Here is a 16362-nt window from a genome sequence, read left to right as displayed (position 1 = left end):
GATACTGTAATGATTAAGACACTCGATGTAGATTCCAGCTTCTTATATTTCTTCTACCTTCTTTTAGGTTAGAGAATTTTCAGACAGCAGGTGTTTAGACATCCAATGTAAAAACTTTCATGAACTGGCTATCTGTTGAATCACTATTGTATGGTATCAATCGGTGATAGCAAAACAGACCTTGGAATGAAGAAGAGAATGAGAGGCGGAAAGGTTTGTTTTTTAGATGTTTTGGGGGGGATTTTTGCATTTATGACATTCATGACAAAGGTCCTGGGTCGGATTCGAACTCAGGACGTCTGATGTTTTTATTGGTGTGGTCGTTTTCCCCTGTTCCCCTGACGTCATCGACTGATCCGTTCCACCCTGAGCTGCTTCTTTAGTACGTTTCTTGACATTGTGTCACGGTATCTTCACACCTCAGTTTGTTTGCCCGGGCCTCAGGAAGAGCCATATGGTTTTCGTCACGGCACGCCGGCGAAGCGTCAGTCTGTCCTCCGGCCTTTCATCCGGCGTTCATCCCTACATGTCGGACGTCAACTCTTCTGCCTGTCATGAAGGCCGGGGATCAGAACGTTGGACCCTGAGTGAATCTCAGGGTCCAAACCAACCTGTTTCGGTCTAACCTCCTCAACCACATTTTGCTTTTTTTTGTCTTTTTGTAATTTGTCTAAACTCGTGGGTATTACTAAGGATTAAGATTAAATGTACACCACCAGTCAAAAGTTTGGACCTACCGCACTTTTTCTTTATTTTCACTATTTGCCACATTTTAGAAGAGTAGTAAAGACATCAAAACTATGAAATATCACAAATGGAATTATGCAGTGACCAAAAAAGTGTTAAATCAAAACTATCTTATATTTTAGATTCTTTAAAGTAGCCGCCCTTTGCCTTGATGGAAAGGCAAAGGCTTTGGAAAGAAATTTATATATAGGATCAACTTCACTGTTTATATTTGTCTAAGAAACACATTTCTAGCATTTAAGCAGAAGCCTTTAGATCAAAATGGCTTTAAGAGAATGAAAAACATAGTACATTCGATCAGGTATGTCCAGACTTTTGACTGGTAGTGTATATGTAAAATCAAGTTAATACATGCATGCAGTATTTGCAGATATACTTGAACTGAACAGATCAAACACAATAAATCAGCATCTTTCAGGGACTGTAGGAAGTTTTTTCTAACAGTATTCTCTTTGAGTAATTCTTAGTATCATTTGTCTGGCTCTCTCCACTTAATATAGTTTTCATCTTCTTTTGGACGCCCATGATTCTACCACTTAACATCTCTGATAGGGAGATCATTAGGATTTCATATCTTGCACGAACAGAGACGTTCACATCTTTCTTGCCACAAATTTTAACTTTTACTGAGACTTTAGGTTGAAGGCATTCTGTCTTTCTTTCCACAGATTTGGAGCAGCAAAGTTTAGAAGTTTACTTTGCTTTCTCTCTTTCTCACACACACTCTCTCAAACACACACACACACACACACACAATCTATCTCTCTGTCTGCCACCCGGGCCCCACTTGTCCCTGAGGATGTCCTGACCACAGGGAACCTCAAGGTGGCTGTGCTGATAAAATAACGATAAAAACGCAAGGGAAAAAAAAAAATCTGTTTCCATCCCAGCCCAGGATGTTTTTCCCAAAAGGGGGGAAAATAGTCAGGACTGATGTTCTTTTTTTTTTTTTTTATAGCTGACTCTCCTCAATGTGCACCCCATGTGTCTGACTATATTGTTATTTAAAGGCCCAGTCTGTATATATGGGGTAAAATGCAATAAATTACGATAGGTCAAGAATGTTCCAAAATAGCATATTTCCATCTACAACGCCAGCTCTTCAGGAGCATATGGAAATATACCTGGGGTTCAGCTGATACGGATAGTTTTTGATGCCATCCCTACAGTTATTCTTGTCAGGGTGGAAAAGCCCCTGAAACAGAATTTAGACCATCATGGGACACTAAAACTCCATTTCTTATGATCTCACAATAACAATAATAAAGCATATTCATACTTGTGTGGAATCTGATCAAAATGTCTTAGAATCAACTCAATGTAAAGGCTTCCAATAGACAACCAGTGTAGTATTGATTAATTAACGCATCAGTGGCCAGATGCAGACACATACACTTTGATATGAAATTTCATATTAACTTCTCAAATATTAGTTGTTACCAAGGTAACAGCCACTCTTCCTGGGGTCCACGTTAAGAACATAAATGTATACACATGCTTTCACATACATGCATACATTAATACAATTACAGCAATAATCTGGTCCACCCCACCCCAATTAAAACAGTATAAACATTACAAAAACCAAATACAGTTTCAACAGAACCACGTGAAACTCTCTCTCTATAGGCTACATCTCTCTCTATATGTATACATATATATATGCATACACACACACACATACACACACTTATATACACATACATACATACATACATCCACAGACACATACACACATACTATATAACAAGCAGTATCTATGACCATGTTTACCAAATACTTAAAGCTACCAATTTAACAAATTTGACAAATTTAACAAAACCAAAGTTTTTTTTTTTTTTATTTGCTATTATTATTATATTATTATTTGTTACCTAATAAATATATAATCAATCAAACTGCATCATATCCATCATATCAGAGGTGGACCAAATCTAATTCGTAATAAGAGGACAATATGTCGGCAAACGAGGGACTAACCGTAAAATCTACCCGAAACGTAGATTGTCCAATAAAACGCTGATTGGGTCATAAACAGGGCCCGGCGTATGTTGTGATCCAGTTTGAAATGTGTAATTGCTCCGTTCAGTTGGGGGGGGGGGCGGCGGCGGCGGAGGGCTCGCCGTCGCTCGCAGCCAAAGACATTCCCCCCGCCGCCTTTGATGTATCTTTAACACATTTATGAATTTGCCTCTCTTCATGTTTAATTAGCAGGCTTTTCCCTCTGCTGAGTGGAGCCAAGCTGTGTTTGATGTGTGCTGTCACGTAACTCTGCGTGTGCGCGTGTGTGTGTGTGTGTGTGTGTGTGTTTTGACAGGCCCAGAGGAGAAGAAAGTCAAGTCGAAGAAAGAGAAGATGAAGGAGAGGAGAGAGCGCTGGCTCAACAGTGAGTGTAACTTCCACCACTATTCATATTTACTAAGCCCTGATGCCACTAACAGATATCACACTAATACCAGGTTAGACGAGTGTATCAGAGGATTTGTTCAATAAACAGTACCAGCAGTGATACAGTGGTAATAGTACATCTCTGCTTCTTAGAGTGAGACTTGATAATAATCTTTAAGCTGAAACAGGCCTTAGATCAGCACTGTTAAGAACGAATATACTGCAGCATGTAATTGAAATGATCCTTTGGCAGCACTGGGCTGACAGGAGGGTAGAAAAGACAACATCTTATCCCCATTTTAGTTTCCCTTCATTGGCAACCAGTGCAGTTTAGAATTGATTTAAAAAACTGTATCAATCACACAATCAGCCACATTTTGAACGAGCACCTCACTTACATTTATTTTTTTATTATACTGTGAATTTTCTCTTTACTATTTCACCTTGTTCCTTCTGAATTTGTTGTTCACATTTTTATTTATTGCTCTTGTTAACTGTTTTTAACTGTTTTAAAGGAGAATGCCATGTCAGTTAGAGTTCTAGCCCATTTACTACGGTCTATGTCTAGTTTAGATTTCCCCCAATAATTTTGCAATGCATGCTGTATTTATATAGAAATTTTTGTAACATTTACTTGCATTTTGTTGTTCTAAAAGTAAACACTTTAATTATTATTATTGTTATTCCAAGATGTTGATATCCCGAAGACCCTCAAGACCTGTCATGCCTACATTACTCACATGGGACAGAAAATTGCCATTGGCAGAACCGTTTAATAAAACACAGATATAAAATCACACCAATTACACATTAAATGAATTATGAATTAGACAGAAAATAAGACAAATAGTGCAGATTGCCCCTTGAGAGTGTTTATTGTTGTGAGGATGACAAGGGACTACAGCGGTCCTCCAAAGACTTCACTGAATTCTGAATTCATATAGAGAGCTGACATAAAAAAAATGCGCTTTATGCTTTATGGGATGGGATGCTTTTCTGATCGGAGGATGAGACGCTTTTGGGATGACTTTGTGTCTCTGTAATTACAACTCCTCTCCCCATCACCACCACCACCACCACCATCTCCTATAATTGCGATCAGGCCCGTAACTCTATCTATCTGCTGAGCCAATCAATTCCTCGGTAACACAACACGTATCCTCTTCATGCATATAATTAGGTACTAATGGCTGGGCGACTCGCTCTTACTGAAACCCAACACAGGCTCCGCGGACTGACAGTTTTCAGAAATTAGGAGGAAAGAAATGGAGATAATCTTTTTTTTTTTTTTATCATAGGCACAACATTCGGGAAAGTAGAGTTTGACCGATATGGGTTTTGAAGGCCGATACCAGTATTTTTCGAGTTAAGCTGATATTTTTGCCACTATTCAGTATCTTTTAAATTTAAGTATTTTCAAGATTCAAAAAGGAGAATCCATGCTCACACAATTATTCAACTATTACACAGTGTTTCCACTCTAGGTCTTCATCAGGTGTCTGGCACAGGAAGAAACAGCAGTCCATTTATAGTTAATCAACCATGAATGAAAACTCGTTTGCAATAATAATTTACAATTGAAAATATAATTGTGAGGGCTGCTCTCTTTAGGCTACATAATTCCAATTAAAAGATATTTTAGGGGTGTGTGTGTGTGTGCCGGATGTTTTACTGAAACGCGAGAGGAGACGTCATTTAAACAAACAGCCTCTCAGAACGAGAAGGGACCCCAGAAGGGACAAATTTCAGTCGAGTCTAGGGCTGAACAATTAATCAAAATTTTATCGAAATTGCAATATGGCCTACTGCAATTTTCAAATCGCAGGAGGCGCAATATTTGTTAAAGGTGAAATGTGTCAAAATACCATTTTAAATGAAATATTGTGGTGCTGCAGAGATGTCCTGGCCTACACATCATATTCTACAGACTTAAGAAAACATCTTTGTTTGGTACAGATCCCCGCAAAAATCACACCATAATCATTTCAATACGTTTTTCAATGAAAATGAGAATAATGATGTAAAAATGATCATTCCCTCTAATATCGCAAATCATATCGCAATTAGATACTTTTTCAAAATCGTTCAGCCCTAGTCGAGTCCATAGTTTTCAGTGGCAAAGAAATGAGTTGTTCTATATGCCATGTACATGCCACTGTGAGGTTTATGAGTCAGTGCTTCAAAATATAAACTCCTACATAAAATATAATTTGTTTTGCTTTGAAAAATGGCAGTAAGACAAAGGAAAAAGGTTAATACAAGCAAATGGCATGATATTTTTTTTACATCACCTCTTCTGCCACCTTCCATCCCTGACTCAAACTACACCCAAACCTTTAAAATCCCCCCTAAATGTTGTTTATAAGGGAGTAAATCCCCCTCAAGCTAATCATGAATTTTGAGCCCTGATATATCTGTCCCATGCCTTAGTTCCGCCCACACCAACTACAACAACGTCGGCTTCATCAGGTTACAGGATATGACATTTGCAACACTTATATAGCCCCATCCATCAGGATGTGTCAATTAGGAGCCAGGTGGATCACCCTAGAACTCTGAAGAAAAGCTTCCCCATCAGCCAGTTTAATAGGATCAAACGTATTTGTGGCTCCGCGGAGAGATATGAAAAACTAAAACGGGACATGAAAACACGCTTCCAAACTCCGGGGATGTTCTGACTCCTGGATGGCTTCTAAACGCGTTGACAGTATATCACAGGAGGAGTGCCTTAGACCCAAGGAGAAAGTGATAAATGAAAACAGACTTCAGTGTTTTGTCACCTGCTCTCCGTCGGGAATGAATTTTAAAAATATCATAAAAAGACTCTGGCACATAATAGAGACGGATCCCCGGATCCCCAAGCAGAATAAAAACACGTTTTATCATTCATTTTCCACTACAAATAATCTTTGAACAACATAAAACTGTGAAGTGAAATGATTTTCATTTAGCCAGGAAAAAGTGCGCTATGGATTTATAATGCGTAGAGTGTAATTTCTGTTTTCTCTCTGTTTTTGATAGTTCGTCTAATTTGTTATGCTTGACAGTTGCTTGACTGGTGACAGACTACCTTTTAAACTTTTAGATGCCTTTTTTGAATTTTTTTTCTTTAAAGTCCCCATGAAATGAACTCCCATTACTTTTACTTGCTGGAGTATCTTTAATGGTGACTTCATGCTTCACCAGTAGGCGTAAATATACATTTCTTTTTTTTATTTTTTTTTTATTATAATAATATTTTATTAATTTTAACACAACTAAACAAAGAACCAGACAGCACAGATATTGCCAAATTGCAAAATAAGAATAAATAAATTAGTTAACATACATGGGTTGCATTACATACATGTGAATTACATTATATACATTATTGTATACATTAGTAAATATACATTTCTAACCAATAAAACCGTCAGATTTTTGAACAATCCCGCCCCTCCCATCAAATAATTACTGTCTGACTCATATTCCATTGGTTTAGACTTTTGAATGATCCCTCACATGCATTATGTCCCGCCCCAACATCCTGTTCCAACCGGAAATGCATCAAATCAAGGAAGTAAAGATGCTGTTTCATGGGGTTTTTAAATAGAATACTGCTTGTACCAGAGGAAACCTTTCGTCTTTTATCAGTTTAGCCTCTGTGCCCATATTTACTGCACTCCCCATTTGTTTTGTCGTGCTCTGCCGTAACCCCCCCCCCCCCCCCTCTCCCGTCTCCTTTCCAGAGATCAGCTCCATCAAGCAGGCGCGGGAGCAGCAGGTGGCGCAGGCCCGCAGGCAGGCCATGCCCGTGGTGGGCGACATGAGACCGCTGGCCGACGCCCTGCCCGAGCTCTCCCAGCTCATCGCCCCCACCGCCTCCGCCTCCGCCTCCGCCTCCTCCGCCGCCTCCCGCCGCAAGAACAGGAAAAACACAGCGTGAGTGTCGAGGTGGCAGCGATTCCGCGATACTCGATACATCGCAAGACAATTCATCTAAGATACATCGCGATATCTGTGTAACCGAAGAAGAAAAAATGCCCCTAAAAAGGCAAAAAGCGGGAACTGTGGTGCCTCTCTGATTTGCTTTCCCCCGCTGTCCGCCATTTTCCCCTCTGCGAGTTATTCATCTTCTTCACCGCAAGTTAGTTAGCTTCCGTTCACTTTACCCTCATTCATTTGATGAGCGCCACCACGAGGAGTCATTAAGTAGTGACTCTGGTAAGTCAAAATGGTAACAGGCTTAATGCGGGGGAATCCGCCTGCATGTTTTAATAGAAATATCGATATTTGGCGCCAGTGTATCGATAACGTATCCCAAGAGGAAGTATGGCGATATATTCCAGTATCGATATTTTGTCCCACCCCTAATATTCGTCGCATTTCTCCGGTCACAAGCGCTGATCGGTTTGTAAAATGTAATAAATTTTCACTTCATTATGTAATAACACCCGCATTTTGTAATAATCTGCCGCATTTTGTGATACACAGCCTGAACGCAATATGTAATAAATTTCCCCGGGCGATGTGGTCTGAGCTTTTGGTCCCTGTAAGAACTCCAGCAGCTGCATTTTGAATAAGCTGAAGCTTTTTGACGGTCTTTTCGGGGAGCTCTGTCAAAAGACCATTGCAGTAGAAATAAAAGCGTGAATGAGTTTTTCCAGGTCGGCTTTTGACATGAAGTCCCTGAGTTTGGCTGTATTTGTAAGATGATAAAAAAGCTGATCTTGTTACTGCTTTTATGTGGCTATTTAGACTAAGATCAGAGTCAACTATAACGCCGGTCTAATTTAATATTTGGGAAGTTTAATTGAGCTTAATTGTTAAAAATATAACGTGTACAGATAAAGACATCCATTTGGGTTGGTTATTACATAATGCACTGTATTATTACATTTTCATCATAAAAAAAGTGCAACTCCCGCATTTTGTAATAACCACCGCAATATACAAAATGCGGGGAAATTTATTACATATTGCGTTCAGGCTGTGTATTACAAAACGCAGCAGATTATTACAAAATGCGGGTGTTATTACATAATGAAGTGAAATTTTTTACATTTTGTCGAGTTATTACATAATGCAGTGTTATTACATAATGAAAATTTTTTACATTTTGTCGAGTTATTACATAATGCGGTGTTATTACATAATGAAGTGAATTTTTTTTACATTTTGTCTAGTTATTACATAATGCGGTGTTATTACATAATGAAATTTTTTTACATTTTGTCGAGTTATTACATAATGCGGTGTTATTACATAATGAAGTGAAATTTTTTTACATTTTGTCGAGTTATTACATAATGCGGTGTTATTACATAATGAAGTGAAATTTTTTTACATTTTGTCAAGTTATTACATAATGCGGTGTTATTACATAGTGCGTTGTTACACATGGTCAAGAAGGCGAGGAATCTCATCCAAGATCAGCACATGTAGTGTGTTGCACTTGAGAAAAATACACACCGATGTGCCCAGTTCCGTGTAGAACTGCAGTCTTTTCACAGCAAAGATTAGCGCACTGACGAGCCTCCATCTGCTGCCTGTTCTCTCACTCTTAGTAGCACATTGTTAGCTGTTTAATGAACAAATATTTGTATGAAAGGTTCAGTGAGGCTGAGGCCAGACGACGAGCTCGACTCCTGCTGCGTTTGTAGTGACTAGAGAGCAAGTTGGTCTCACACCTCCAGACATCTGGCTGCGTATCGCTATGGCTTCATCCAAATTGACTCCGTACCAATTTTCTGCCATTCAACAGTGTTTTCTGTCCCTTCCCACCTTCCCTGAGGTAATTCCTTATTTAGCGTGGCCAGACATTTGTATCGCCCGTGTTCCCCGACACTCTCGTCACCAGTCGACTGTCAGAATCAGTAATTTAATAGCCTCTTCTTTAGAAGAGGCGGCTGGATTTTCACTACTTGAGCAGGGGGCCCGGGGTAATGAACCGTGCTAGGAAGGCTTGTGTTCGCCAGATTGTGGCGGCGTGCCGAGCTCCGTCTTCTCTGCCCGGGCTATCGGCTTCAGCACACGATCCTATCAAGCATCGCAGTATTGGAGTACAGATTAGGAAAAAAAAAATACAATAATCATGTAATTTAAAATGATGGATTACGTTAGTCAAGGCAGCGGTACGTCTCTGCGAGGAGTTTTTAATGGATTTTTGAAAACAATGGGAGCCTATGACTGCCGGGAAACTTGTCTGTTCTAGTGCAGAGACAGTAGCAGCTTCTGACTGTGGCAAATACATTGTGGGTTTAGACTTTTCATAGACATTAATGGCAATGGGGAAAAAAATACAATTATAATGGTATTATCCTTTAAGATCAGGGGTCAGGCCTCCTTCACCGTCCTACTCTGAAAGCCATAACTGATTTAATGTCTCAACTCATTCTAGCTGATTGACTATGACTGATAAGATAGAGGCAGGTGCTTTTAAAGGTGCAGTCTGTGGATTATGGAACGATAAAGGGGCAGGGCTTCACATAAAGCCAGAAGGACAGAAGAGGACAGAGGCGAGGTCGGCAAAGACGAGCCTCCCGATCCGATGTAAAAGCCCAATAAAAAGCCACACATTCCCTTCACAGGCAATCCGACAAGCCGCCTAAATCACGTCCGGCTCGGCCTTATCCTGTGGAATTTTTCAATTACCCACCCGCTCTTTCGGAGCTATGCATGCCTCCAAGCCCGTTTTTTAGTGCGCCCCCGTCCCGGCTATTTGACGCAATAATCCAGTTCTGCCGGGGGGGCGGGGAGGCCTCTGCAGAGCGCCTTTTTATTGTGATGGAGCAGTTATTCACTCGGTCATAAATGTCCGGCTGAGTTCACAGCTCACAGCAAAGGGCTAATTCTCATCCCATCCAGTTCTGCACTAATGAGACATAAGTTGAGCGGACTACAAGGCTGTGGCTGCGGTCACACTTGTCATTTCAGTGCAATTTTTTGTATTTATTTATTTTTCATGTGTCTCCATTACTTGATCCCGCTGTTCCTCTCTATATCTGTACATCAGTGATTCTCAACCATTTTCATATCAAGGACCCCTAATTTAGTCCACATTAGAGCCACAGACCCCCATTTGATGAGATTTTGTCTCTCCGACCCAAATCTGAGAATATTTTTATTGTCAGATATGATTTTGTCCAGAATTCCATGACTATCTGTATTGTAGGTAGAGAGATAACAGAGAAACTATGATCAGAACAGTCATTCTTCTACATTCTCTAACTGTGTTAACTTCTTGTAAATGAAATAATGGTGAAGTTTAACAATTCATCAGTTTGCTGGGGACCCCCTGGAACCCCCTCAAGTACCTCTGGTGGTCCCCGGACCCCACATTGAGAACCACTGCTTTACATTACACCAATGTGCAACTTAGCTGGATTGCAAAAAAGCCCTCCAAGGTAAAAGGGCGGCATGGCTTAAACATTTAAAGTAATAATCTGTGAAATTATTTTGCTGCTCTTTACCACTGATTGATATAACACAATAGTGATTCAACCTGTTCATAAAAGCGTTTCCATTTGCTGTTCTAAACACCTGGTGTCTGATGACTCTTCCCTGCGGAATTATGAATTATTCATTGGTCATCAGGGGATGTAAAAAAAAAAAAAAAAAAGAACAGAACTCTTCCATATCAACTGCATTGTGTAGTTTCTTTTACACCTGAATAGTATTTTTGGATGCAGGTGTAATAGATGGATAGATAGATTCTTTGGGCCAGTATCATGTACATGGATTAAGCCCAGTCCCAGACCAAGAAACCGTGTGTCTGTGTGTGTGTGTGTGTGTGTGAAAAATTCCAGTAAATTCACAGTGAATATCCTAGGTTATAGCACTCAGTTGCTATTTTCACTGGTGAATATTCATTGGCTTGTGTAGCCAATGAATGCGTGCACAAACTACAGCCTACAATAAGAGCTCACATTTATGTAGCAGCAGTCGTATTTAAATCAAAAGGTGCTCTAGGTTACAGTCTCTGAAATTCAGCTCCATGGCTCAAGGCTGTTTCAGAATATTAATAATAACAAATGTTGCCTACTAGCTGTAGCGGCGCTTCCAGCATTCATTTTCACATAATCCATATTTTTTTCCACCACAAATAAAACTGACAGTGTTTCTACATTCTCTGAATTTAATCTCCATATTTCCATAAAATGTGCAGGGCAACAAAAATAGGGAATTCAAACAGAAAGCTATAAGCAGCAATCTCTTTTCTTCCTTTGGAGCTAACCCGACTGGGCCGTTTACATTCTCACCCTACCCCACTCCAATTCATCGCAAGTACATACACCGAAAATACATACAAAAGTCAGGAAAGACACGTATTGTATGCCGCCTTAATCTAGTGGTGATAAAAATATCCCGTTTCCTCCCTTTCAATGCTGTCAAAGGTTTCTTTCCCTGCAACAGCAGCTGGTCAGAAACAAGAAGCCCAATCACATCTGTAATAGCTGACAGTTACGCTTCTCTTGAGTTGCGTGGACTAAGCTCAATATTTCCGTTCCTCTATCACTTCGCAGCTCTCTCTCCTTCCGCATGACCATACACGAGTGTCACGGTGGAATGACCCAAACGCTCTACAGGGGGAGCCGAATGCTGCGTCTGCTGGGACCGAATACTCCAGCCATTCTCTACCTCTTCTCTAAAAAAAAACTAGCCCCGAATGAGCGCTTTCTCCCTTGAAATAGATGGGTCAGGTGCTGCTTTGGTTGTAAGCGACGTTGACGGCACTTTGCCTCGTTGTCTTCAACCGGATCTTGCGTCTGCTCTTGAAATAGCATCTCGAGGCCAGTGGAACCATTTTCTTCTATCCATGCAGACAGTGAAGTTAGATACTGTAGCTAACGGCCTACTTTCTTAAACCCTACACTAGAGGTCTTCACGGGTCCAAAATGACGGACCCGAACCCTAATGGACCCGGGAAATTCGTTCCGAGATCCGATTGGACCCGATAATTTTTAAAAATATATATATACCGACCCGTGACCCGAGACTCGTGACGGGTCTCGGGTCTCGGGTCTATTTTATGGACCCAACAAACCTGGTAATTAAAATTCCTACTAAAAATGCCGTTCTACTGCTTAAAACGTTTATCATGTCGGATACAACATATGGTAGCCTAATAAAAGGAGATCAAAATAACAGAAAGTTGACCCGAACCCGTACGGGTCCCGGGTCGGGTCTCGGATCCTAGGGTCCGGGTAGACCCGTGAACACCTCTACCCTACACACATTCCACAGCAAAAAGTTTAGGAGGGTTCTGGAGGAAGCGGCGGCACTCACTCAGCTTGGTAGCTATTGGTCGCATTCCATTCCAGGAGCCGATCCAGTAGTGTTAAGAAAATTTAAATAGACAGTGGCACACTTCCATAAAAGTCCAAGAGTAGGCAAACTTCAGCAGTAGCTGCATTCACCACCGGCATCAGGGAGGTTCATTCCACCTTTCAATATAAAAGCTGAAATTACTTATTGACTTATTGGTTCTAATTTCGTTTGAGTCCTGCAGTGTTACGCAGCAGTTGTGCTTATACTGTTTTTGAGGTGATACAGCTTCAACCGATGCTGAAGCTGGAAACAATAAGAGCAGATTATCCTTACAATTCATTCCTTTAACAGCATTAAGCACTTGGCAGATGGGGTTAATTAAGCGTAGCTCATGTGACATGCAGGCTACAGTATTGCCTTTAGGCATTGTTTGTGCTTTGAATTCCATACGCGATGACGTCCAGAATACACTGACAGAGCGACAGGCAGTTGAGTTGTAAAAGGAAGATCCTTTCAACACTCCATAGTCCATAGTTCTGGCAAATTCATTATTATGGTCATTCCTAAAGTCCGCACCTCCTTTGGCCATCACTCATTCCAGTTTGCCGCTCCTAGTGACTGGAATGAGTTGCAAAAGATGCTAAAACTACACACCTTCATTCCGTTACCCTCCTTTAATAACTCATTACAAGCGATAGTTGCTGATCACTGCACCAGCTTTTGAATTTGCTTCTTCTGGTCCATAGTACATAGATTTTTGTTGTTGTATATACTGTATATGTTGTGATGTCTTAAATTTGACTAATGTTGTTATGTACTTGCTGTATTTATGTGTTTATGTCTTGCACCGACTTCTGTTTCTGCCTCTTGGCCAGGTCGTCATTGTAAATGAGAATTGGTTCTCAATTGACTTATCTGGTTAAATAAAGGTAAATCACTCACTGCAACGAACGAAATATGCGAAGAAATTGAATGAAATTTAAATCATCTTGTAATTGTTTAGTTACTTTGAACGCATCCACTGCAATCTGCCGCTCACTGCTGCCACCGGTGGTCAAAAGCAAGACTGCACCATTTTGATTGCGTTGGCTGGACCACACAAATAGCACCAAAGCCCTTTACTGAGCCAGGAAAAACCCTGGATTCTCTTTTCATCTGCCAACGTCAAGCTCTGCGTCTCCTCCGTCCGTGTTGTTATGGGCAACGTTGATATTTGCGGTGTGTAATTTCCGAATCGTTCCTCGGCCGAACCCCCCGAGGCCCCTGTGTCCTCTGTGAACCTCTGGAAATGTTTGCAGTCCTGCGCCGCGTTCTGGGGTTCACCTTTTGCAGCAGTTCCCGTGACTGTTTTTTTTTAATGAAACACTTGTTTTGCAGTGGTTTTTGTAGGCCTGTGTTTTTGTTTTAGTGTCCCATGGTCTAAATGCTGTTTCAGAGGCTTTTCCACCCTGACAAGAATAACATTCTGGGAGAAACTCTGAATCCTTTTTTTAGCATGAAAATGGTCAAATTTAAAGATTAAATATTGGCACAAAATATCGGTAAACATTGGTATCTGCCTTCAAAAACCCATGTTGGTCAAACCCTACTGCTCACTATTCACTACACACTTATTCATCCTTATGTAACAATGGCCTCGCCTCTTTCTCCTCTCTTCTCCTTGCAGGCCGGTGAAGAAGAGGCCGGAGCCGACCGATTTCAGCCTGATGAAACTGTCACAGAAACGCAAACTCCTGTAAGAGGCCTGCTTTTTTTTTTTACCCCTCTTCCTTAAATACAACCTTCCTTAAAGACAACAATACATGATAGAAACTTACACCACAGGTTCCCCCTATATAGTAGATGATCTAATTAGATTTTGGAGCACCTTGCTGCATAAATTTGGATATTAATTAGGAAAAACTGGTTTTCTTAATACTACTTTAACTCCTTAATGGGGATTAATTAATTAAATATAACATATAACCGTAAACACAACTGGTTATGTTTAATATATCATATTAGGCAGCGCAAGTATCTCTTGTTAATTCATTTACATGGTAATCAGGAATGTAGTGGAGGGTAAAACCAGCTAAACACAGTCTACCAACCTTTTTATTTCGGGAATAGAGTTAACCACCTTTTTAGGCTGACATCAATGTTCATGATGAAAATACAATGTATAAATCATAGTATGTAGAATCAAACATTATAAGTTATATGAGGATAAAGACAGAAGTGTAAATATAATTGATTAGTTCATATTGGTGGTGGTTTGCCTTATGATAATCACTGAATGGAGGTACATAGACCCTCCCCTCCTTTATATTCAACACTGCATCACTGATTGTAATCATTTACCACATGCTTCAATTCAAAGTAATTTGAGAACCGCAAAATAAATGAACACTTATCGCCATTATTTGAAGTCCCCTTCACAGATAAAAAGGCTGAAATTAAGAATTCAACCTTGCTCTATTGTTTTGAGATGCTTGAGTAAATAAATAATCTTTTTTTCTTACTTCATCCCCATAGTAACAAAGACACAACCCCTCTATCAACATAAGCATCCTGCACAATTAGACACCGAATTTGCAAAAGCACAACCCCTCACTGTCGTGTGTTTCTGCTCGGCTTGCAGGGAAACGGAGACCAGCCGGTTCGGCGAGGCGGTAAAGAGCCTCGCCGCAAAGACGAACCCTCTGGCCGATATCGGCGAGCAGCTGAGGAAGAGGATGAGGCAGGAGGAAGAGCAAGGCCCCAGCTAACATCAGCGGCAGAACATTGTGAGACTGAACAGCTCCTAGAGAGTTAACCAAGGCCCCATCCCACCCAAACCCTCGATTTTGAAGGGGAAAACGCCACCCCAGTCCACCCTCGGTTTTAAATGGGAGGGACCCGATAACCTTGCACCCCTTTCCACATCTCTCAACCTGCCAAAGTGGCACCGTCGGTTGAAGGGTGCTGTTCACTTGTCCCAGACAACAATATAAAGGGACAGAGACGCTATGAGGGGCCATGTAAAAGCACAATTGACGTGCAGAGCCTGGGTTTTTTTGTAGCATAAAGTATAGTAATTGCAAATGTCTACCAGGGAGATCCTTTCGGTTTTCTTGTCCACATTTCCTAGTTAGTAATAAATTGTGCTGCATTCAAAGCTCAAATTTTTTGTGCATTTTCTGTATTCCTGGTGATTTTTTCACCTTTCTTCACCTCAACCATTGGCAAGGAAATCACAATATGTGTCCCAGATTTGCACCTTCTACTTCGCATTAGTATGTGGTTTCACATTTCAGATGGTAAACTAATATTCACTGACATTTTAATATAAATAAATGTCTGTTTTGCTACTCTCTACTGTCAGTTGATAGAATACAATAGTGATTCAACCTATATCCAGTTCATGAAATTTTTCCCATTTGCTGTTTTAACACCAGGTGGCTGGTAGCTCTGTCCTGGGAAAAATCCTCTGGCACACAGGAAGTGATGCGTTTTACGTTTCCAGTTTGTTTGAAATAAATAGAAGAAGAACTGGGTAATTAGCATGAGCAGCGATAGCCACCATGACTTAACAGACAAAGAAAAGAGAAACTCAAACTGCATCAGACAGTTTGATTGACAGGTGATCTCTGGGAAGTGCAGTGCAGAAACACCACAGCAATGAGCTCTTTGCAACAAAGATGGAGACAAAAGAGGATTACCAGTGTGTAAGTAAAGTGACAGAAGGCAAAAGTTGGCTTAAACACCAGCCTCTCCAGCCCCCCCCCCCCCCAAGCAGCCCTCACTATGATTAGATTTGAGGTAAGAAAAACCTAATCAATAGAAGATTCAGTGCTGGCTCGGGCCATTAGGATTCATTAATAATGGATACTGAAGGAAGAATACAGTGTCAAATTAAAAGTAATCAGAGCTCATTGTTGGCTGCCTTCTATATATACTGTATGTATAGACAAGTGGATGTATTCCTTCATTGCACCCACTGTATATTAAGCCTCACGC

The 16362-nt window shown here is 40.7% G+C and overlaps 1 protein-coding gene across 1 annotated transcript in view; it reads left to right on the top strand.

The window, feature by feature from the left end:
* slx9 (SLX9 ribosome biogenesis factor) overlaps nt 1–15520 on the top strand; it is a 28949-nt gene extending 13429 nt beyond the window's left edge. Inside the window, exons 3-6 of the mRNA XM_071528303.1 lie at nt 3065–3133; nt 6864–7056; nt 14051–14119; nt 15005–15520. Coding sequence (XP_071384404.1) covers nt 3065–3133; nt 6864–7056; nt 14051–14119; nt 15005–15131 — 458 coding nt within the window. The 3' untranslated portion in view covers nt 15132–15520. The remainder of the gene's footprint in view (nt 1–3064; nt 3134–6863; nt 7057–14050; nt 14120–15004) is intronic.
* The last annotated feature ends 842 nt before the right edge of the window (nt 15521–16362 follow it).

This window comes from Centroberyx affinis, unplaced genomic scaffold, assembly GCF_046629955.1.
Source record: "Centroberyx affinis isolate AG114_WGS23_722 - 3 ecotype Tasmania unplaced genomic scaffold, CSIRO-AGI_Caff_v1 ptg001654l_1, whole genome shotgun sequence".
Taxonomy (NCBI): domain Eukaryota; kingdom Metazoa; phylum Chordata; class Actinopteri; order Beryciformes; family Berycidae; genus Centroberyx; species Centroberyx affinis.
The sequence above is the reverse complement of the archived record's forward strand: the minus strand, read 5'-3'. Positions and strand labels throughout refer to the sequence as shown.